The sequence below is a fragment of the Mustela nigripes genome, chromosome 3, assembly GCF_022355385.1.
Source record: "Mustela nigripes isolate SB6536 chromosome 3, MUSNIG.SB6536, whole genome shotgun sequence".
Classification (NCBI taxonomy): domain Eukaryota; kingdom Metazoa; phylum Chordata; class Mammalia; order Carnivora; family Mustelidae; genus Mustela; species Mustela nigripes.
Window position 1 is genome coordinate 153208560 of NC_081559.1, and position 24297 is coordinate 153232856.

Consider the following 24297-nt stretch of genomic DNA (forward strand, 5'->3'; position numbering starts at 1 on the left):
GAACATCCATCTGGCTAACTAGCCTCTCGAACATCTGTATCCATCTGGCTAACATCTGTACCCATCTGGAAATCTTGCAAGACTTTAACAGAATGCTCTACCCTAAAAGTTAGACATTCCTGAAAACATCATGCAGAGTCCTTAAAAATAAATGGGAAATTGGGAGCATCTCCTCTTACCACAGTGAGTGTTATCACATGGGTGATAAATAATTGTTGAATAACATTTACTCTCCATCCCTGATGTCTCCTTACCCTCCAGACCTGTGCATTCAGCTGCCTACTTAACACCTCCAACTAAGTGAGGACTAAAGGTGCTTCAAAAACTCAACGTGTCTAAAACAGAATATTGATTTCCACTGTCCTTTCCCCGGCCCCCTATACCTAACTCCTTCTCCTGTTTATCTATCTTAGAAAAAAAGCAGTTTTTTTCCCAGTTGCTTGGGTTATTTCTGGAGATTTGTGACTCCTTTCTTTCAACTGATTCAATCCAAGAGCACATCCTGCTGATCTATGTTTAATATGGCCTGAATCCAACCACATCCCACTGTTTCCATCACCTCCACCCTGGTTCAGACCACCATCACCTCATGCCTATGCCACATTAACAGCCTCCTGATTAGTCTCAGGTGTTCTTAGTGTCCTATTTTCCCCCCAATAATCCATTCTCCACAAACCAACCAGGATGACTTTCCTTTTTTTTTTTTTTTTTTTTTCTTTAAGGGGGGAAGAGGCAGAGGGAGTGGGAGAGAGAGAATCGTGAGCAGGTTCCATACCCAGCATGGAGGCCAATGTAGGGCTTAGTCTCAAAACCCTGAGATCATGACCTGAGCTGAAATGAAGAGTTGGATACTTAACAGACTGAGCCACCCAGGTACCCCCAGGATGATTTTCTTAAAAACAAAGTATTTCACGTCTCTCCTTTGCTCCAAAACCCTCCATGGCTTTCCATTACCCTCAGAACACAGTCAAATCTCCTGATGGTGACCTACAAAATCTCCTCTGTCTTTCCTAGTCTAGTCCCCTAGCCCTTTCTGCCATATTTAGCCCCTAAGTCACCATGCTTTAGCCCACTGCCCGCCATGTTTTGAAACAGCATCGTGTTTTATACTTGCTGTTCCAGTGGCCTGGCACATTCCTCCTCTGTCTTCCAATGGTTGATCCCAACTAATTTTTCAGGTCTCAGCAATTGTCATCTCCGAGGTCTCTTTCCCAAAGCAATCTGAAACACTCCCCAATGCAGCCAGCCACCCTCCAGCCTCATGCCCTGCTTTATTTTCTGCACTCTCGGAAATTACAGTGCTCACTGGATATAACTCTAATGGGAATGAAGGCTCCCAGAAATCTGAAACAGTATAATAGGCACTCAAATATTTGAAAGGATGACTGACTGAATGAAACACATCTTGATTAAAGTATTAAAGATGCTGGGTAGAGCCAGAGCCAGGAAGAAATGTGGGCATTATAAAATAGAATTAAAAAAATCATGGAGACTGATCCCTGCCAAATAATAGAAAAGGATGAGACTAGGAAAAGGGCTTGCCACAATACTGGACAGCTGGAGGAGATACCCTTCACCAGTGTTTAGGCTCTATTTTCCCTTAAAGATGTGGCCTCAGTGAAGCAGATTTTGATTCAAGAACCGATTTGAAAAAAGTCTACTAAGCGTGGCCTGAGCTTCCGCATATCACGAAATCAAGCTTCAGCAAGACCCTCCTCACTCAGTATCACAGCTGGTGCACACCCTCTCGAAGCCTTCACGGAGCGGCAGGTAGCTGCTCTCAAATATGCCTCATCTTTCTCCACTCACTGTGACAACCTGGCCTCCAGCAGGTTTCAGAACCCTTGGCAAATTAAATGAAAAGTTCATCTTAATCTTACAGTGGGTTAAGCATGTGGTGTAGATCCCTGGGTCTACATTTTCTTTTCCTGCCGATCCACAGCCAACCCTGAACTCTGCAAGGACGCAAGGAGGTTCAGAAATGTGATAGACTGCTGAAATATATTCAAGAACTCTCAGTGCAATGGACTGATGGCCCCTCAAAATTCAGGTCAAACCTCTCGACCTCAACGTGAGAGTTGTAGGAGGTGGGGCCTCTGGAAGGGAACTGGGTCATGAGAGCAGAGCCCTCATGAATGACTTTTTAGTACTGTTAGGAAAGGAATGAGAGGGCGCTCTCATGCTCTCTCCACCATGTGAGGAGGATACAGGAAGTCAGCACTCTGCAAACTGGACGCCAGCTCTCACCACACACGGAATCTGTAGGCACTTTGATCTTGGACCTCCCAACCTCCAAGACTGTGAGAAATAAGTATTTGGTGTTTAAGCCATCCCGTATATGGTATTCAGTGACAGCAGCCTGAACTAAGACAATCAATAAAATTATAGTCTAGTACAGAACTTAGTTCTAAATGAAATGAGACTTTGCCCCACTTTATGGCACCACTTCTAACTTTAGATTTTTTCCAGGTAGAGGACAGAAGAGGGTCACTAAAAATATACCGTATTTACTATGCAGTTTCTAAGTGAGGAGTACAGGAGTACATAGTAAATAACTTATCTCTTAAACCAGAAGCCAATTTATTTTCTAGTCACTGGAAACATTTTATCAAGCAATTTCAAATTTATACATTTTTAAAAAGTAAAACAAAGATGAAAAGAAAAGGACAAGGCCCTTTTAATTATGTTACATAGGAAACCCAAGTGTTTCAGAATAAGGGAATATTATTAGCCTCTTCTTGGAAGTGAAGTGGCTTTGATTTTACAACTAAGTAAATCTACATTAGAATACTACATTAGATGGAAATGAATACTGCTTCAATTCTTTACAAAGGATTTGAATATAAACACATAGAAACAACTCTCACTGAGGTCACTAGTTCAAAAGACATTTTTGAGTCCTTATCTATTTGCTCTTTTTTGCAGCTTTTGACATGTTTGACCACTTCTTTCTTGGAGGTGTTCTCTCCTCAACTCTGTGATATTAGAGTCTTTCGGTTTTCCTCCCACCTGCCTGGAAGCTACTTCTCAGTCTCTTTGGAGACTCATCTTCCTCTAACTGGTTGTTGAATGTGGGAGTTTCTCAAAGCTCCATCCTAGAGCTCTCTTCTTTTTTTTTTTTTTTTTTAAAGATTTTATTTATTTTTTTGACAGAGAGAGATCACAAGTAGGCAGAGAGGCAGGCAGAGAGAGAGGAGGAAGCAGGCTCCCCGCTGAGCAGAGAGCCCGATGCGGGACTCGATCCCACGACCCTGAGATCATGACCTGAGCCGAAGGCAGCAGCTTAACCCACTGAGCCACCCAGGCGCCCGGGCTCTCTTCTTTTTATTTTATTTTGCCTCCCTAAGTAGTTTCATACATAGCTCCCCAAACTTTTTTACATTTCAGTACCCAGAGAAAGTGACAATATATTTATAGTCATGCAGAGCTGGAGGCCTCTGCTGTTCTAAGAACTGAGGAGAACTCATATCTTAATCCTTGTATGTTCTCTCAGCACATTGCATGGCACATCGGGTGGGGCCTTGGGAAGTTCTGAACTGACATCCATATATTTAGCTGTTACCAATATGTCAATAACATAATTTTCTATTTTTTGGCCCGGGCCTCGTTTCTCTGGTCTACACCTGTGGAAGCAATTGCCTATCTGCCATCTCTTCCTGGATATCTGAAAACATCTTAAATGTATCCTAGCTAAAACTAAGCTCATGATCTGCGTTCCCCAAAACCTGATGCTCTTCTGGTGTTCTCCATCTCCGCATAGGCAATGACACCGTCAGGTTGTGGACACTGGAACTCTGGGAGATAGCCTTGCCGCTTTCCTCTTACTCTCACAGCCAATCCACAACAAGCCATCTTGACTTTTGTAACTTCATCTTGTCTCTCCACCTCCACCACTGCCTGGAGCCACGCTGCATAGCAGTTTATCAGATCTGCATGAATCAGACTTATCAGATCTGCGTGAATCAGACGGTAGCCGCCCAAGCCATCTATCCTCATTCTATCCTCAACCTATCGCTCCCCTCATTCACTCTCTAATACAGAAATAGACTGATTTAAAAAATAAAAAATAGATATTTGGGGGCACCTGGGTGGTTCAGTCATCAAGCATCTGCCTTGGGCCCAGGCCATGATTCAGGGAGCCTGGGATCAAGCCCCACATTGGGCTCTCTGCTCAGTGGAAAATCTGCTTCTCCCTCTCTCACTCCCCCTGCTTGTGTTCCCTCTCTCGCTGTGTGTGTCTCTATCTCTGTCAAATAAATAAATAATCTTTTTCTTAAAAAAAAAAAAAAGGACATTTTTCCAGAGCACCTCAGTGGCTCAAGTGGTTAGATGTCTGCTTTCGGTTCAGGTTATGCTTCCAGAGTCCTGGAATCAAACACGGCATTAGGCTCCCTGCTCAGTGGGGAACCTGCTTCTCTCTCTCCCTCCATCACTCCCTCTGTCTGTGCTTGCTCTCTGTCAAATAAATAAAATCCTTTTAAAAAACAGACATTTTAAAAACAGACATTTTGGGCGCCTGGGTGGCTCAGTGGGTTAAGCCGCTGCCTTCGGCTCAGGTCATGATCTCAGGGTCCTGGGATCGAGTCCCACATCGGGCTCTCTGCTCGGTGGGGAGCCTGCTTCCCTTCCTCTCTCTCTCTGCCTGCCTCTCTGTCTACTTGTGATCGCTGTCAAATAAATAAATAAATAAATCTTTAAAAAAAAAAAAAAAACAGACATTTTTCCAAAGAAGACATACAGACATACAGATGGTCAACAGGCACATGAATAGATGATCAACATTACTAGTCATCAGAGAAATGCAAAGCAAAACCACAATGAGCTATCACCTTACACCTGTCAGTAAGGTTAGTATTTAAAACACCAGAAGCAACAAGTGTTAGTGAGGATGTGGAGAAAAAGGAACTCTCGTGCATTGTTGGTGGGAATGTAAGTTGGTGCAACCACTGTGGAAAATAGTATTGTTTCTCAAAAAATTAAAAATAGAAATAGCATATGATCTAGTAATTCCATCCACTACTGGGTATTTACCAAAAGAAAATGAAAACAGTAATCCAAAAAATATATGCACTCCCATGTTCACTGCAGCATTATTCACAATAGCTAAGATACGGAAGCAACCTAAGTGTCCATCAACATAGGAATGGATAAGGAAGATGTGGTATGTATACACACACACACAATCAAATATTATTCAGCCATAAAAAAAGAACAAGATATTGCCACTTATGACATTATGGATGGACCAAGACAGTATTATGCTAAGTGAAATAAGACAAAGACAAATACTTTATGAGCTCACTTTTATATGGAATCTGAAAAAAACAAACAAACAAAAAAACAAAAACAAACAAATAGTAAAAACGGATCTATAAATACAGAGAACAAACTGATGGAGGCCGGCGGGAAGAGGATGGGAGCTCTGAGGGAGGGTGGGCAAAATGGAGAAAGGGAAGTGGTAGATACAGGCTTCTAATTATGGAATGAATAAGTCACATGGATAAGAGGTATGACACAGGGAATATAATCCATGGTACTTCCATAATGTATGGTGACAGATGATAGCCACATGTGTGGTGAGATAGCATATCATAAACACTAATCACTGTGTTCTTTACCGAAAATGAATGTAACGTTGTGTGTCAGCTATATTTCAATTTTAATAATAATAATGATGATGTAACCAGAGCATCCCTTTGCTGAAGGCAAAATTTCTCAACATGACCAAAAATACCCTGCCTGCACTGAGCAATACGTATTGTTCTGGTCCTCTGTTGGTGCAGAACACACCACCCCAAAACTTGGTGACTTAAAACAACAGTTTAATACTACCTTTCATGAGTCTGTGGATTGTTCCCCCTGAGCTGAATGGCAATCATCTAGACTCTATCACGCAGGTACAATAAAAATTTGGCTGGGGTTGGAATCATCTGAAGGCCTAGCTGGGCTGGGCATCCAACAATATGGTTTCTTCACTTACACGTCTGAGAGCTGGTCAGGCATCCCTCTCTCCATGTAGCCTCCCCAGTTAGGGATTCCTCAAAGCAAGGTAGTCTCAGTGCATTCAAATTCTTACAAGACAAGTTACTTTCTTCAGGGTGCACTTTATAAGAGACCAAGGCGAAAGCTGCAAGACCTCTTATGACCTAGTCTCCAAAATCATTCAGCTCTCTTTTGCTTTATTCTATAAGTCAAAATTGAATCACAAGGTCAGTCCAAAATCAACGAGGGGACCTACACAAGGACTTGAATACCAAAAAGCAGGATTCTTTGGAGGGAGAGGCGGGTCTTGGAGAATATCAACCGCACCCACTTCTCCAATCCCGAGTTGCAATATATTCCCTATTGGTGCTTTCACTTTAGCCACACTGGCCTTGTTTCAGTTCCTTATACTTACCATACTCTATCCATCCAAAGGCTTTTGTACATACTGTTTTCTTAGTCTAGAATGTTCTCCCAGGCCCTGCCTTTGCCAAGTTCAACTTTAAAAACCTCAATGAAGTCTCAGGAAAGCTTTCTGGCCTTCCCTAACCAGGTTAAATCTTTTTATTACATACTTTCATGGCACTGGATACATTTCTGGCACTATCCTCAACCCCACTGCACTTTGCATTTGTTCAAATGATTATGTAATTTATGTCTCAATATCCTCCATTAAACTGGAAGAGAGGTCATATCTGTTTTTCCCATCCTACCACACAGAGCTTGGCTAGTACTCAAATATTTCTTTGCTGAATGAATGACAGAAATAAACTAAGTAAATGAAACTGTCTCTGTATAACAATTCCTTTAAAATTGTAGTGAAGTAGATAATCACATTACCATAGTAAATACATAGATAAATAGACAACCCCAAATATAAACTATTTTCACAGAGGAAGTCTTATCAATGTAACGGTCATATTCTTTTGCCATATCCTACTTGTAAAATGAAATAATAAACAAATCCATTAAATATAGCAAATTATGCAAGTTTTGTGCTATTTTTTCCAATCTTTCTTTTTTAGAGAGATTTTATTTATTTATTTGACAGAGACAGTGAAAGAGGGAACACAAACAGGGGGAGTGGGAGAAGGAGAAGCAGGCCTCCTGCCCAGCAGAGAGCCCAATGTGGGGCTCGATCCCAGGACCCTGAGATCATGACCTGAGCCAAAGGCAGATGCTCCTCAATCTTCTTCTTCAAATGAGCCTAAAACTGTCTTTGATTTTAATTTCTATGCCTTTACAAAGGGTGACACATGTACCAAATGGAGTGTTTTAGTCATAGGAAAGGTGATCTCCTACTCTATACAGGAATCCAATACTGACAGTAAAGACCACTAGAAGCATTCCACTTGGAAACACAGGTGGACTGTTACACAGAACACACGTTTTTCACTGTGCTAAAACCAAATGCAAAATACTGCTTTCCACTACATTATCAATAACCTGTTTATAAATAAACACTTCACCATCTTTTAACTTAAAATGGAATGTTTCAGGACACCTGGTTGGCTCAGTCGGTTAAGCATCTGCCTTTGGCTCAGGTCATGATCCCGGAGTCCTGGGACTGAGTCCTGTGTTGGGCTTCTTGCTCAGTGGGGAGCCTGCTTCCCCCTCTTCCCCTCCCCCTTGCTCATGCTCTCTCTCAGTCTCTCTCACTCTCTCTAACAAATAAATTAAAAAATCTTAAAAACATAAAAATAAAAAATAAATAAATAAATAAAATAGAACATTTCATCTCAGAGTAAGAGCTAACATTCCTGTTCTTAGGTGGTGACACAAATAGCCAAGGGTTCAACTGAAGAAAATATTCACTAGTTATGGCTCTTAGCTACTTAAAAAAAAAAGTCTGTGTAATTATGAATGGTATTATAAACCAAAGTTCATTATCAAAAAGTACATTCTATTCTGGTCTTTTGAATCCCAACCCTCAACTCTAATTCTTGTCAACTACTGAAAACATTTGGTCTAGCAACAGAGTGTTTCCTACAGTAGTAATTCAGCCCTGTGTTTCTTGATTCTTTTTTCCCATCTCAACATGGGCTCCAAGAAGGGATGGGTTTGGTCCGTTTTGTTGACCTAGAGCAGTCTGGGGCACATAGTCAATGAAGTCAATGAAGTCAGTGAAGGAGTAAATAATATTGGTCTCCTAGAATCAGATCTTATGTATTACTCAAAAATATTTATGAAGATGCTTATTTGTTATTCAAGAAAAGATATTCTGACAAAAATGTCAATTCATAAAATGTCTTTACATCTCAATTATGCTCCTTGCTTCCTAGGTATTATGCCAGATGAACTCAGTGTTCATATCATATAGATAATTATCTAAATCATCTAACCTGTCTTATTCACCAGTTTAAAAAATATATATGTATAGTCTACCATAAAGCAGAAAGGGCTTTTTGCTAAATCACTTGTTAAAAACAAGAGAACAGGCTCAAAATGGAGGCACTGTGCTAAGCTCCATCTTACCAACCAGAGAGACTTAGTTACACTTTGACTTCTCCCAGGAAGCAACTCTTCAAGTCAGTCAGGAACTACCTTATTAGCACTAGTGAGGTCATGTGCCTGATAGACCACTGCCATGCCCTAAAGGAAAGTGATCTTCCCACAAACAATCCACTTTTTTGCCAGTATAACTTCCTTTTCCCCACTCTCTTCTGCCTCAGGAAGTCTTTCATTTAGCTCACCTTTTTAGAGCTCCTTTCTATCGGCTGGCTGGATGGGATGCTTTAGTGTCACGAATCAAATAAAGCCCATAAGATCTTTAAAATGTACTCAGTTGAATTTTGTTCTTTAATACATTGAATTTCTTCAGTTATTTAACTATCTGGAATGAAACTTTTTTTCTCAGGGGCTGAACTGCAATTTGTACCTTATTGTGTAGTTTGAGGGGGTCTTATCAGATTAGTCAAATATATGGCAAATGATAAAGAAACCCATAAACAGGTCCATGAGCATGAATATTTTGGGGGAATAATTTAGCCACTATGACTAAAAACACAAAAACAAAGACATAGATAGAAGGCATTAAAATCTATTATAGGACAGTTGCTTAAATCCAAACTTTGTCTTTTAATAAATGGCAAATATTTTTGCCTTTAAGGGTGATTTAATGAAGTTGAAACACTCATTTATAAGTATTTAAACTTATCCTAGACCATCCAATTTAGATAACAGTGAAAAATTAGTTATCAAATTTAGTTATCAAATTAGTTATCAAAATTAGTTATCAAATTTCTGCATTAAAGGAAATTCCCCCAACTGATATCCTTTGACAGAAGTTTAATACAAACAGGACTTGTGGGTTTCTGTAGGTGAGTCTCTGTTCCACTTTGCACCTTACTTCTCAACTCATTGATCACACTGAATTATTCACAGCTAAACATCTTTTTCCTTTGTCCTGTTTCTTGTTAGGTGTTGATTAAGACCTAGATTGTTCCTTTTAAAGTTGTTATACATGAAATGGAAATTTTAAATACAAATCAAGTTCAACCTGCTCTACAACTGGCTCCAATTCCAGACTTGAACTTAGAAAAAGTTGCGTTACAAGAAACACGATCTGCCTATATTTTCAAAAGCATTACCATTTGTCTCCTTGGGTTTTTAAACTCCTCTCATATTCAGCCAAAAAGAGAGAGAGATGCACTTAAGCTACATTTTCAAGTGCCATATTTGACCATTCTTCTCACAACTCTAAGTGGTTTTTTCAAGCCTTGCCTTCCCTTTTCTATAAATCCTGCCTCCACCTTCTTTCTACTATAGAAGCCACTAGAAGGCTTAGAACAAAGATAAATCTTTTGAATAGTTTGCTAACAACCCCCACCACACTCTCACACACACACACACACACACACACACACACACACACACACACTTCTTCAGATCCATGAGCTGTCAAATCTTTTTGGATTCCATCTTGAGAAGCGAAATAAATAGAAGTATTAACTTGGGTTACTTTTAGAAGTAAGTTCATTTCAGTCTCACCCAGATATGCTCAAAAATATTACATCTTCCTCTCTATGCTTCTTCATTCCCCACGAAAGCTAACACATACTCCTAACCCACTGAGCCACCCATACTCCTAAGAAAAGGGAGTAATAAGGAAGGGCAGAAATTTCAGACATATTAGGTATATTGATTAATTCTATTCCTTTTGGTAAGACAATTCCCTGATTTAACAGAGCATGGGGGGCGGGGGAGAGCGGATAGTAGCCTATGCATATTTTTCAAGCTAAGCCCTTTCAAGGGCAGATCCCAAGGTGAGCAGTACTAGGGGTTTCTCAGCCATCTGAAAGGATTTATGAATGATCGTGAAAGATCTGCACCTCCTCCAGCGGCACTTAGGGGCTCTCTGAAACGGTAAAGCCCAGCCTGGGATATTCATGTCACATCCTGTACCCCTGGGTAAGAAGTGGTGAAACACACATACAGACACACACCCCAGAGGGTGAGAAGGGGTGAAATACACACGCACACACTCAACGCTCACGCCCCACGCTCACACCCCACCCTACCCCACCAAAAGCCCTGCGGGGAAGCTCTCAGGCAAGCAGGCGCTGGCTCGGGAAGGCGCAGTCAGCATCCCTCTCTCCCAGCCCAAGTGAGAGGATCGCCTCCACCTCGGAGCTAGAGCTCCCGGGTCTTTAACATTCTAGGCTTTTCCTTACGAAGTAGAAAGGTCCACGCTGGCCTTACCTCTGGGGCTGCTTTCCTGTAAGTACGGCGGGGCCGTGGGGGTGACATTTCCCGAATGGGATGCTGACAGCAGAGGCGAGCGTTCGTCCACCCCATCAGCAGCCATGACTGCTGCGGCAGCTGCGGGGCCGGGGGGCAGGCTGAGCCGGGGGTTGCGGCTCCCGCGGAGGTGGTGGCTACTGCTGCTGCCGCTGCTGCTGCTGCCGCTGCTGCCGCCTCCGGGAGGACCCGGGATGTGTCACAAGGCAGGAGGCTGGGGGAGGGGAGGGTGCGGGTTCGGGAGGCGGGGGAAGGGAAGCGCGCTAGGGAAGCCTGTCTGGGGGAGGGGAGGGGAGGAAGAAAGAAGGATCCCGGGAGAGGGGAGGAGGGGAGAAGGGGAGGAGGAGGAGCCGGGGAACACAGTAGGGCTGCCCGGGAAAGGCGGGGAAGGGAAGGTGCGGAGTGACCGAACGGGGGGATGGAGGAAGCGAGAGGTAGGGGGTTGCAACTCTCCCCTCTCTTTGTACTTTGCGTTTCCTTAACTAACGAGGAAAAGGGGAAGAACCGTAAGGAGCAAACTGAAAGGGGGTAAGAGGAAAAGGCCTGTGACTTGATTACAGAAAAACTACAGCACACACAGATCTCAAGTTTAGCTCCTGGAGGGGGCAGGAGGAGGGATTCTGTGCTTGCCAACTTTGCAGCAATTATCCAAGAAAGCTTATTCCTAGGGTTATCAATTCCTTCTTGGGGGCTGCTTTTTTGGTTAGAAAATCACTTCTCCACATCTGTTGTCTGAGAGGAAATAAATTTCTGCAAGCGTAGTGCCATTCCTTCCTTGTCCTTGTTTTTAAATATGTGTTTGGCATTCTAGTAACAGTACCTTATCGAAAGGATGCAGAGTTTGTTGGCTATTACAAGTTAAGTTGACAAAATACGTTGCCCTTTTAGTTTTGTTTTTGGACTATATTGTCCCTGACACCTTATACAAAAAGGAAGTTTATGAATGATGTAGGCCAATTTAAAAAATGTTTTGGGGTTGGTTTTTTTTTTTTTTTTTTTTTTTTGAGCTAGTGTTTTAAAATAATCTTTCACATGTAAAAGTGAGTAAAAAACAAAAGAAAAAGCTAGTCATAGTTATGAGCAAGCTTTCATGTTTATGTTTTTCTTTTCTTATTTTGGTGGTTTGCTAAAATGGTTTAGAAATCAAAGTTTTGAATATGCCTGACAAAAATGCAATAGAAAAACAGGGAAGGTCTCAAAAGATCATTTTTCTTCAATGATTCTTTGAGTCATTCAACAAACATGTATTATGTGCTTACCGGGTATACAAAGATGAATAAGTAGAGCAATGAATGGTCTTGATCCTCCAGATGTCTATGTGGTAGCACAGTCAAAAGCAAACAAAAAATGAGGCTGAAATCCCCCCTGTAGATTTCAAAGAGTATGAGGAAAGCTGACTTTAGACATTTGAAACTACTTCTCATATTACATTAAGAAGGGTCTTCATTTTGCTCTCTGAAGACTCTTTCTTCTCAAAAAAAAAAAAAAAAAAAAAAAATCCATTTGGCATCTGCTGGAAATCCTAAGGGAAAGTCAAAGAATAATGTTTTCTACTATGCAGCATCTCTTACGGGTCAGTAGTATCAAGACGACACCATATAAGGATCCCGGGATGATGTCATCCAAGGGCATTTCTAAATCTCTAGGAACCTAAAAAGTGAGAGGTCAAGATGAGGCACCCCCTGCAAAAAATGAACCGTTTACAAAATGAATAGCAGGTTTTTTTGTTTTGTTTTTTTACAATTGTGGGCTGGAAGCTATTGAGTTAAAGAAACTTAAGAAGAATCCACAAAATCCTATGACTATGGTGTCCTGTCCTGTCACCTATCACACTATGGGAACAGTGTATTTACATTTCCATTATCCACCTACCCTTTATTCCCAACTGACATTGTGAGTCAGAAACTGTAAATGACTCATTCATTATTGTGTCTCCCTTATCTAACAATGACTGGCTCATTAAGAAGTAGGGGATGCACATTTGCCAAAAAAATAAGCAAAGGAGTGTATGAGGAAATCCTACATAGAACCAAATTGTCTTACTAAAGCAAATTGTTACCAGGAAAAACATAGAGCATTTCTTGATTTTTCGATGAAGGTGACAGTTTTGCCATCTGACCAGTGTTTTCATTATTCCATTATAACGCTGCAACTGGGGTTTCTTTACTGCCCAGGTATAAAGGATTTTTTGTTCTTTCTTTAGTTCTTTATATGGCTTCTCTGTCCATTTCAGAGCTCATTAGAGGGCGACTCGGCTCATGGAAATCACTCACACTATGAAAGTTAGAGAGTATATTGAGATTATATTTGCAGCAATGCAAAGTTTCATAAAAAGGAAAAACTTTTATTAGGTGAATATCACTTCATTCTAGTTTTACAATAATATAATAGTTCATGGTTACTCAAGAAACATTAAATAGGGGCATTAAATAGGGGCGCCTGGGTGGCTCAGTGGGTTAAAGCCTCTGCCTTCAGCTCAGGTCCTGGAAATCTCTTCTCAGCGGGGAGCCTGCTTCCCTTCCTCTCTCTCCGCCTGCCTCTCTGCCTACTTGTGACCTCTGTCTGTCAAATAAATAATAAAATCTTAAAAAAAAAAGAAAGAAAGAAAGAAAGAAACATTAAATAATACTCATCTCACTCCAAGGCATTTTATGATTATGAGATGTTTCCATCTCTACTCAGGGGATGAGGTAATGTGTCCTTTGGAATAATAGTACAGTATAAACAGATGATGTGTGGGCCAGTAAAACAGTATCTTACTACTTACTTCAGCTACTTAAGCTACAATTCCAGCTATCTATTACTGAGCTATACCACAATCCAGTGACTTAAAACAACATAATTTATTATTTGTCACGATTCTATAGATTAGCTGTGTGGTTATTCTATTGGTCTTGCCTGGGCCTCTATTCAGGAAGCTTCATTTAGCTGGCAGATTGGCCAGGGGCTCTCTCAGCAGGAACAGCTTGGAAAGGAGAGGAGGGGAGGAAGGCAGGAGGGTTGTTCTGTCCCATCTCTGCATTTAGTCTTCCGATCCATACCACAGGCCCGGTAGTCTCAAAGCAGTATTTGAAGAGGGTGAGAGGGGGATTGTGAAAGCTGTGGTACCTTTTCAGATCTAGGCTCCTGGTTTCAAGCAATGACACTTCTCCCATATTCTTCTATCTCCTTCAGCTTGCCTCCTGCTTCCTGCCCAAAGAGATTTAGAGGCTCAGAGGCCTCTTTTCCTAGACAACTTCCATTGTGATAATCAATCATTATAAAGATTAAGCAACTTCCTCATTTCCACTTTTTTTTTTCTCATTTCCACTTTATAAGCCATCTAATAACATCATGCCTCTGAGCTTCATCTCACTGTTGGATTTGAAGACTCCCAGTCATGAACTTTTTTTTTTTTTTTTTTTTTGAGATTCATTCATTTATTAGGGGCAGGGAGGGAGGGTGCAGAGGAAGAGGGAGTGAAATCCTCAAGCAGACTCCCTACTGAGTGCGGATCCTGCCTGGGCTAGATCCCAGAACCCTGAGATCAAGACCTGAGCCTAAACCAAGAGTTGGGCATTTAACAGACTGAGCCACCCAGGCGCCCCATTCGTGAACTGTTCTTTTGTGTACAATAAACTCTAACTAAATACTATTCTACTGATCTGGTTTTAATTTTTACTGTCTTGGGATTTTGACAGAACTATAAAATAATACACTGATGTTGTTTAAGCTGCTGAGTTTGTTGTAATTTTTTATGGCAGCAATAGAAAAATGCGACCTCCCACCAAACAGCTGAAAGAAGCTAATTGTTACTTTCTGTATTCTACAAGGAAATGATGTTAGTGAGATCAACAAGTTCATTAAGTACCTTTACTACCTTCCAAGGTACCACAGGCAACAGTTAATTGGTCCACCTCTGTCCTCTGGTCTCCAGCAGCAATTTCCTCCCTGCTTTCTTTCCTAGCTTGCACCAACAGTCTCCTCTCTGCCCTTTTCAGCATTCACCTGCTGCCTGGCCCTAAAGACTGCCATGTGCTTTGGATTTTGTTAGAACAATACTAATTTCTGTTACATTCATCTCGCTTTATACTTTACCAATTTGTCGGATTAGTCTATTATTTTGTACTTCTGATCCCACTTTGTCTGGTTTATCTATTGCTTTGGAAGAATCATCATCCTAAAACTTAGGGATTAAAATAAAGATATTATTTTTCAGAAAGGTGCATTCAGCTGGTGGTTCAGCTGCGGACTGAGCTCAGCTGAGAAAGCTGGGTGCCTGAACCTCTCTCTCTCCAAACTCGCTTTCATCCGGGCTTCTTTCTTGTGTGGCAGTTTCAGAATAACGTTTCCCAGAGGGCAAAGGCAGATGCTGCCAAAGCCTCAGGAGTCCCAAGTTCTGGAACAGGTACAAGGTTACTTCTATCACTTTCTATTGGTCGGAGCAAGTCGTAAGGCCAGCCCACATTCAGGTGAGCAGAGGGATAAATTGAGTCTCTTGATGGGAATTGGGGCATATCAATACAGGGGGGCATAATGCAGGGAGGTGTCGTTATACAGTGACCTATCACAGCTAAAACAATATCTGATGTAAGAAAAGCACCAAGAAGGACAAAAGAGAGCTCTTCAAGAAACACCATGCTTTGGGGTAGAAGTTCAAATCGAAATTTTAAAGTCCCAAGGAGTGTATTTTATGAATATCTATGTGATGTAAAGTATGTTCATATTAAATATTTATCACAAGAGTTATAAGTGCTTTTCTCAGTGCATATCAGAATGCTTCCTCCACTCTGTCATCTTGATCTCTCAGTCTTTCTCCTCTGTGCTGGGGTAGTCCGCTCTTGGAAATCAATTATATTTGAATACAATTCTATATAATTTGAATTCAGTACCTCTAAGTGGTGATCTTGGTTAAGTTAGCTTAACTTCTCTATACCTCATTTGTGTAATTAGTCTGTAGAACAACAACAACAAAACAAAAAAAAATACCTACCTTGTGGGGTATTTATGATAATTGAAAGAGAAAATGTATGGAATATAATTATCACTGCCTGGCAACTATAAATATAAGCTTTTTTTGCTACTCTCTCTTTTTAACTCTATTAGAAGGGAAATCAGGGGATAAGCATCACTGGATTAAGCTAAAAAAGTACAATGGTCTGGAGTGTGTGTATACATTTATATATATTTGTATATTATATATATTTATAAATTATGTTAATTAATCAATTTATTTTATTATTTATTTAAAGGAAGCTCTAGGCCCAATGTGGGGCTTGAACTCATGACTCCAATATCAAGAGTCACACACTCTACCATCTGAACCAGCCAGGCACCCCTGGACATGTTTATATGTCCAGTGACATATAAACATGTTTATATTTTTTTTAAAGATTTTATTTATTTATTTGACAGGCAGAGATCACAAGTAGGCAGAGAGGAAGGCAGATAGAGAGGAGGAAGCAGGCTCGCTGCTGAGCAGAGAGCCCGATGCGGGACTTGATCCCAGGACCCTGAGATCATGACCTGAGCCGAAGGCATAGGCTTTAACCCACTGAGCCACCCAGGCGCTCCTATGTTTATATTTTTAATTCACTAAGTCATTATACTTACCTTGTAGTTATATATATATAGGGTAGCATCTCCGTGTGTAGTCTGCTTGCTTAATACAAGAACTCTGGAGCATCTCAGCAGGCCTGAGGGCATTGTATTTAAGCACAAAGTTTCCCAGGTCTTTTGGAAATGCCTACTAAAAAATTTGAGGGACACTGTCAGGTTCAGGGAAACAGGGATTTAGATTTTTACTAAATGTGCTGTCGTAGTGTAGTATGTATAATAATGCAGAATGCAATATGAATGCCCCTTAGTTATTTTGTGCCTCGGGGAGGCAAGAAACTTGGTTGCTAGGTGAGGTGAGGGAAGTTTGAAGGATGGATACTCTACTACGCTTAGGCTAAAAAGTTTTACCTTCAGCTCCAAGGATTTTTGTTTACTTCTCCAGCAGACCAAGTTCTAACTGAAAGAACAAGGCCATGTTCTGGAGTTGTAAAAGGTGCAACATTTTGCAAAAAACAGTTAAGGAGGGTTGTAGACTTGACTGCAGTTACAGAGGAATTTGTTTCCAATTAATTAGTCCTAGATTGCCTGTCTCTGTCTCAGTTTCATCAGCAAGATGAGGGATAGCTGTCCTACATCTCAGAGGATGCTAGTAAGTGTAAAGTAAGACACAAGCTCTATAAGCACCCTCCAAAAGGGAAGACTGAAATGCAAAGTTCTGTAGAGGATATGTGACCTGAACTTGTGTAGAACTTTCCCTGTTGACCCAGAACTGATAGCCAGGGTCCAAGTTGAGGACAAAGAAGCGATCAGTACTTGCACATGCTAATTTAGCCCAACTGGTCCCTCAATAACCACAAAGACCCTGAACCCATATAAGCCAGAGAAGAAGGAGAAAAATGAGAATTACTGGAGTCATAAATTGTTGGCCTAGGAAGTTCTGTTGTGGCTTTTTCCTACCCCTTTCCGAAAAGCCAAGTGGGAAAGGTTCTAAGAGAATTACTTGCAAAATCTGGGGGTACCTGTATAAAAGGAAAACAGCACCTCATTTCCAGTTGTACATCAAATTAGGAAATGGGTTAGTCCATCTTCCTAAAGTTTTCATGAACTGGAAAAAAATGAATTGGTGAATGATGGCAGAACAAACAGAAGGGCTTATGGTGTAGCTCAGTGATCACCTCTGCTTTGATGAGAACATGAATTTCTGGTGGGTCAAGTGAGCATGGCACTAATACAAAAAAATCACTACAGGGCAAAAATTCCCCCACCGACAAGAAACCACAGGGTAGGGGTGGCTGGGTGGCTCAGTAGGTTAAAGCCTCTGCCTTTGGCTCAGGTCATGATCCCAGGGTCCTGGGGTGGAGCCCCGCATTGGGCTCTCTGCTCAGGGGGGAGCCTGCTTCCTCCTCTCTCTCTGCGGGCCTTTCTGCCTACTTGTGATCTCTGTCTGTCAAATAAATAAATAAAATCTTTAAAAAAGAAGAAAAAAAAGAAAAAGAAAGAAACCACAAGGTATACCACTGAGCGCAAGAGCTGAGGAGAGTCGGAAGAATTTAAACAGGACACTGTCGACTGGGAAGTGCCTTAAAGAACTCCCATGAGGGGCACCTGGCTGGCTTAGTCAGTGGAGCATGAAACTCTTGATCTTGGGTTGTAAGTTCAAACTCCATGTTAGGTGTAGAAATTACTTTAAAAATGAAGTCTTCTTTTAAAAAAAAGAAAAAGAAAAAAGAAAAAAAAAGAACTCATGTCTGTGCCTACTTTGGAAATCCAGTACCTGCCATGGAGAGACCATTGTCAATGGCCAGGTAGTGTGTCCAACAGTTAGTGCCAAACAGCCCAAGGAACACTATAGTGGCTGCTTGAATCCCTCTAACTCCTTCCTCCCTGTGTCCACTCCCTGGAGAAGCTTGGAACTAAAAAAGGAAGAAAACACCTGAAGCCTAGAGGTAAACTACATTCTTTTCCCCAAGGTAGAAAAATGAGAATGAAGAGAAGTATATTCCCTCCCCATTTCAGGTCTTTTAAACCACAATGCTAGCAGATGACAGACAGAAGGAAATCTCTTATTTGGATATGAAATTAGAGTTATAGACTGAATGGACTTTAATCACTGAAATTGACCAGGAAGTTATAGAATCAACCCCAGAGGTGAGAAGAAATCTGTTATAGGAGGCAAGGGAGAATTTAAAATGGCCGTGTTAGGAACAGCATTTCTTAATTTATACCTCATTGAGTTAAGTTTGTTTAATAAGTTGGATGGATGGATGGATGGATAGATAGATAGATAAGGAAAAATACATGACTGTTGCTCCAAATTCAAGCTCTCCCTGACTAAAACATTTTGACTAAGAAATGCAAGTATCTGGTACTAAATGCTGGGACTACAAAGATGAGATAGGGCATTGAAGAGGTAATTAAGGTTAAATAAGGGCATAACAATGGGGCCCTAATCCAACAGGATTGATGACTGTATAAAAAGAGACCCCAGAGAACTTGTGCTCACTCATATATGCTTGCTCTCTCTCTGTCTCTTTCGATGAATCTGCACTGACAAGAGCCCAGCTGAGGACAGAGTGAGGAGGCAGCCATCTGCAAGCTGGAAAGAGAGTCCTCACCAGAAATTGAGCCCTATTGGACCTTGATCTTGGACTTCCATCTTTCATAACTGTGAGAAAATAAAAGTCTGCTGTTTAAACCAAGCAGTTTGTAGCATTTTCTTATGGCCACTCCAACGGACTAAGATAATCTGCAAAGAATAAGATTGCTTTTTAAAAATCCTCTCGGCGGGGCACCTGGGTGGCTCAGTGGCTAAGTGTCTGCCTTCGGCTCAGGTCATGATCCCAGGGTCTGGGAATGAGCCCTGCGTTGAGCCCCACATCAGGAGATGTGGAGAGCTCAGTGGAGAGCCTGCTTCTCCCTCTGCCTGCTGCTCTGCCTACCTGTGTTCTATCTCTATGTCAAGTAAATAATTTTTTTTAAAAAATCTTTAAAAATCCTCTCAGCCCTCAGAGACACCCATGTTCACAGAAAAACCTATTTGAGACCAGAGAAGCAGTTGACAAATGTTAAAATACATTTTATGATGAGAAACTTCCCATTCGTATGGTTTCAGAAACCAGTTGGGTAAGAAAAATAACCGTTACCTCTTTAGAAATTGGTATTCCCAGAGTTTCCTCCTATGAAATACAAAACCACATTTTTAGTTTTATTTCCTGCACATCTAGGGTTTTGATTCTGTCTTCTCTGACTGTCTGACTCTTCACAGCATCATCCCAGTTTACATAACCAGTCCTATATATTTTTTTGATGTTTCAGAATTTTTGCCGCATTTTATTCAGTCATTCAGCAAATATCTGTTGAATGTCTACCATGTGCCAGGCACTGTTCTAGGCGTTATAAAACCCCTTACCCCATTAAAGCAGAATACCAGTAACACTCAATTGAACAAGGATATATAATGCATTAGATGGTGATAAAACGTTATGGGGGAAAATCAAGCAGCGTAAGGGGAAGGAGGAGAGAGATGGAGAGGGCACATTGCTTTTTTGCACAGAGGAATTACGTAGGCTTCACTGTATCTGAGCAGAAATGTGGACAGTGAACAGCAAGTTCCTGAGGAGGGACCACACTTGGCATATGCGGGAACAGCAAGGAAGTCTTTGCAGCCTGAACAAAGTGAGCAGGGGAGTGGCAGTGGGGTGGGGGAACAAAAGATGAGATCAGAGAAGTTTGACGTTGGCCCAGGTGGGACAGATCATAAGCAACCAGTTTGGTTCTGGAGCTCTTGGAGGCCTAGGGTAGAGGAAGGACTTGATATGACATAGGTTTTAAAAGGATCACAATGAAAAATAAATAAATAATAAAAAAATAAAAGGATCACAATGGCTACTTGTGTTAAAATTAGACTATAGGCAAGAAAGAAGGAGTAAAGGTGGAAAGAAGGTGTCAGATTCTGGGTATATGTGAAGGTCAACCTTACAGGATTTCCTGATGGATTTCATGCAGTGTATGAAAAACAGATGTTGGGGATAACTTCAATTAATCTTTGAACACTTTTCTGATAAAGAATGTCTTTATCTTTATATAGCAAATATACTTACTTTTTTCCTGTATGGACAAGTCTAGATCAGAGACTATGCACATGAAAAAATCTTGGGGTGTGTATTGTCAGTTGCCCTCTAGGAGTCAAAAACATTTTTAACTCCACTTGTGGTGACTGGAACTATTTCTCGGCAGCTTAGGAAAATAACATGGTCTATTATTTTTAATATTGATAGTTTAATATTAAAAGTAGGTTTTTTAACTTATTTAACTTTATCCTTAATGATTATTGAATATTGAATATTGGTATTGGCCATTTTTCCACTGGGGAGTTCATCTTTTCTATTACCACTTAAAAATTTCATTTATGAGGTTATTGATCAAACCGATTCCCTTTTCTTCCTAAAAACTGAGCTAAATTATATTTCCCAGACATCTTTTTACTTAACGATAGTTGTATGTCCAAATTCTGGCAATGGAATGTTTGTAGAAATGATACAGACTACTTTTAGCCTGGCTTATAAAAACCTCCCTTTCAGATCCTCAAAAGCTCTTTTCCTTTCTAAGATAGATTGCAGGAAATGACCCCAAGGAAACCGTGGGATCACATGTTGAAAATGGGAAAAGAAGGAAGGACCTTGAGACACTAAATCACTTCCTTACAGCAGAGTTGCCCACCAAGAACAATGGTTTTTGAAGCATTTTGTGAGAAAGAAATGTACTTTATTGTGTTAAAAGCCACTGAAATTTCAGAGTTTATTTATTATGGTAGGAGGTGTTTTCCCTTACAAAGGAAAACATAGAAAGAGTTATAAAGAATGTCTTTATCTTTATATAGCAAATATACTTATTTTTTTCCTGTATGGAAAAATGTAAAATTTTCTTCTTTGAGTGTACACTGACCCTGGTGCTCCTGGTACTAAGAGAGTAATCCATTCCGCTCAATTCCTTCCTGGAGTTATAATTCTAAAAAAGGACGTAATGGACTAAAAACAGGTCAAATCTCTCTCTCTCTCTCTCCCTCTTCGTGCTCTCTCTCTCTCTCCCCCTGTCTCTCTCTCCATACTCCCCTTTCCCACCACGCCTCCCAATCTCTCACTTTCTCCAACACCCACTGCCGCACTCATCCCTACCTTTTTGGAAAGAAGGGGTCAGATTCTGGATATATTGTGAAGATCAGTATAACAGGATTTTATTTTTTCTTTTAATTATTTATTTTTTAATTAACGTATATTATTTGCCCCGGGGATTACACATTTCACAACACTCACCATAGCACATACCCTCCCCAAAGTCCATTACCTAGCCACCTTATCCTTACCCCACCATCCCCCAGCAACCCTCAGTTTGTTTCCTGAGATTAAGAGTCTCTAATGGTTTGTATCCCTCCCGATCCCCTCTTGTTTCATTTTTTCCCTTTCTACCCCCAACCACCTCCTGCCCTGCCTCTCAAATTCCTAATATCAGAGAGCTCATATGAAAATTGTCTTTCTCTGATTGACTTATTTTGCTTAGCATAATGCCCTCTAGTTCCATCCATGTCATTGCAAATAGCAAGAGTTTCTTTCTCTTGATGGCTGCATAGTATTCCATTGTATATGTATACCACATCTTCTTTATCCATTCATCTGTTGATGGACATCTAGGTTCTTTCCATAGTTTGGCTATTGTGGACATTGCTGCTATAAACATTTGGAGGCATGTGCCCCTTTGGATCACTACATTTGTATCTTCAGAGTAAATACCCAGTAGTGCCATTGCTGGCTTATAGGGTAGCTCTATTTTCAACTTTTTGAGGAACCTCCATGCTATTTTCCAGAGTGGCCGCACCAGTTTGCATTCCCACCAACAGTGTAGGAGGGTTCCCCTTTCTCTTCATCCTCACCAGCATGTGTCCTTTCCTGATTTAATTTTAGCCATTCTGACTGATGTGAGGTGATATCTCATTGTGATTTTGATTTGTATTTCCCTGATGCCAAGTGATGTGGAGCACTTTTTCATGTGTCTGTTGGCCATATGGATGTCTTTGCCGAAATGTCTGTTCATGTCTTCTGCCCATTTCTTGATTGGATTATTTGTTCTTTGGGTGTTGAGTTTGCTAAGTTCTTTATAAATTTTGGGCACTAGCCCTTTATCTGATATATTGTTTGCAAATATCTTCTCCCATTCTGTCAGTTGTCTTTTGGTTTTGTTAACTGTTTCCTTTGCTGTGCAAAAGCTTTTGATCCTGATAAAATCCCAATAGTTCATTTTTGCCCTTGCTTCCCTTGCCTTTGGTGATGTTCCTAGGAAGATGTTGCTGCTGTTGTCCAAGAGGTTGCTGTCTGTGTTCTCAAGGATTTGGATTGATTCCTTTCTCACATTGAGGTCCTTCATCCATTTTGAGTCTATTTTCATGTATGGTGTAAGGAAATGGTCCAATTTCATTTTTCTGCATGTGGCTGTCCAATTTTCCCAACACCATTTGTTGAAGAGGCTGTCTTTTTCCCATTGGGCATTCCTTCCTGCTTTGTCAAAGATTAGTTGACCATAGAGTTGAGGGTCCATTTCTGGCCTCTCTATTCTGTTCCATTGATCTGCATGTCTGTTTTCTTCTTTTTTCTTTTTCTTTTTTTTTTTTTTTTAAGATTTTTTTATTTATTCGACTGACGGAGATCACAAGTAGGCAGAGAAGCAGGCAGAGAGAGAGGAGGAAGCAGGCTCCCAGCTGAGCAGAGAGCCCGATGCGGGCCTCAATCCCAGGACCCTGGGATCATGACCTGAGCCGAAGGCAGAAGCTTTAACCCACTGAGCCACCCAGGCGCCCTGAATGTCTGTTTTCTAACAGGATTTTCTGGTGGATTTCAAGCAGTATATGAAAGACAGATGTTGAGGATGACTTCAGTCAATCTTTGAACACTTTTCCAATATTTATTCCTGATAAATTCTTTGAATGGAAAGTCTAGATCCAAGACTATGCACCTGTAAAAATCTTGGGGTGTGTATTGTCAGTTACCCTCTAGGACTTGAGAGCCATTTTTTTTTAACCCCACTTGTGGTGACTGGGACTCTCCTTTTCTCAGCAGTTTAGGATTATAGGACCTGCCTGATTAGTCACCAGACTTTTAATTGACACGTTGCCACTTTTGTTTCTTTGCTATATACAATTCCTCAACTCCCATTTTCCAGGAATCACTCCCTTTGGATATTCTCTCTGTTGCAACAGCTTGAATGAAGTACCTATCCCCTTGATACTCAGTCAGCTTTTGAAAGTTCAATACATATAATAAATAAGGCAAATGGTTTTCTTAATTTATCATCTTTTGATTTTTGTCTGTGTTGAAAAATTTTTTAAAGATTTTATTCACTTATTTGACAGAAAGAGCATGAGCAGCAGAGTGACAGACAGAGGGAGAGGGAGAAACAGGCTCCCCACTGAGCAGAGCACCCAGCATGGGGCCCAATCCCAGGGTCCTGGAATTATGACCTGAGCATGGGCAGATGCCCAACCAACTGAGCCACCCAGGTGCCCTGTGTTGGAAATATTTTTAATGACTGCCTTATTTTTCAATATATGTTGTGTCTGTGTATGATCTTCCTTTATATGCTCTGAAATTTATAGCCCATGAAATATCAAACTGTATTCTTTTGCTGATAGAATGCCATCCTCATTTTTTCTCATTTCGTGTTAAACCTAGAATACATGATACATGAGTTAGCAGAGTACCATTTCTTGCCTTGTCCTTCTCATGTCTTACTGGACCTTTACTTTCAAAGCTACTCTTTGGGTCATCTGATTCTTAAGGTTATGCCTCAGGTCATTCAGTCTTTCCAAGGCATCCTGTTCTGTCTGCCTGAGTTATTTTGTCACTGACCTTTCATGTCACATATTCTTGCTGATACCCAATCACCCTCACTACACTAATGTACACTAACTGGTCCCCTGCAGCTGTCTCTGGCCTGCATGACAGGAGGAACTTTTTTTTTTTTTTTAAAGATTTTATTTATTTATTTGAC

The 24297-nt window shown here is 40.9% G+C and overlaps 1 protein-coding gene and 1 long non-coding RNA gene across 2 annotated transcripts in view; one reads left to right on the forward strand and one right to left on the reverse strand.

Moving 5' to 3' along the window:
* Positions 1-10980, reverse strand: part of PIP4P2 (phosphatidylinositol-4,5-bisphosphate 4-phosphatase 2) — a 54871-nt gene extending 43891 nt beyond the window's left edge. Inside the window, exon 1 of the mRNA XM_059394836.1 lies at positions 10684-10980. Within this exon, the coding sequence (XP_059250819.1) occupies positions 10684-10789 (106 nt within the window). The 5' untranslated portion in view covers positions 10790-10980. The remainder of the gene's footprint in view (positions 1-10683) is intronic.
* LOC132014153 (uncharacterized) lies at positions 10508-18940 on the forward strand. Its single transcript, XR_009403227.1, has 3 exons — positions 10508-10701; positions 15037-15173; positions 18816-18940. It is a non-coding gene; the product is annotated as an uncharacterized LOC132014153 (long non-coding RNA).
* Positions 18941-24297: the final 5357 nt, after the last annotated feature.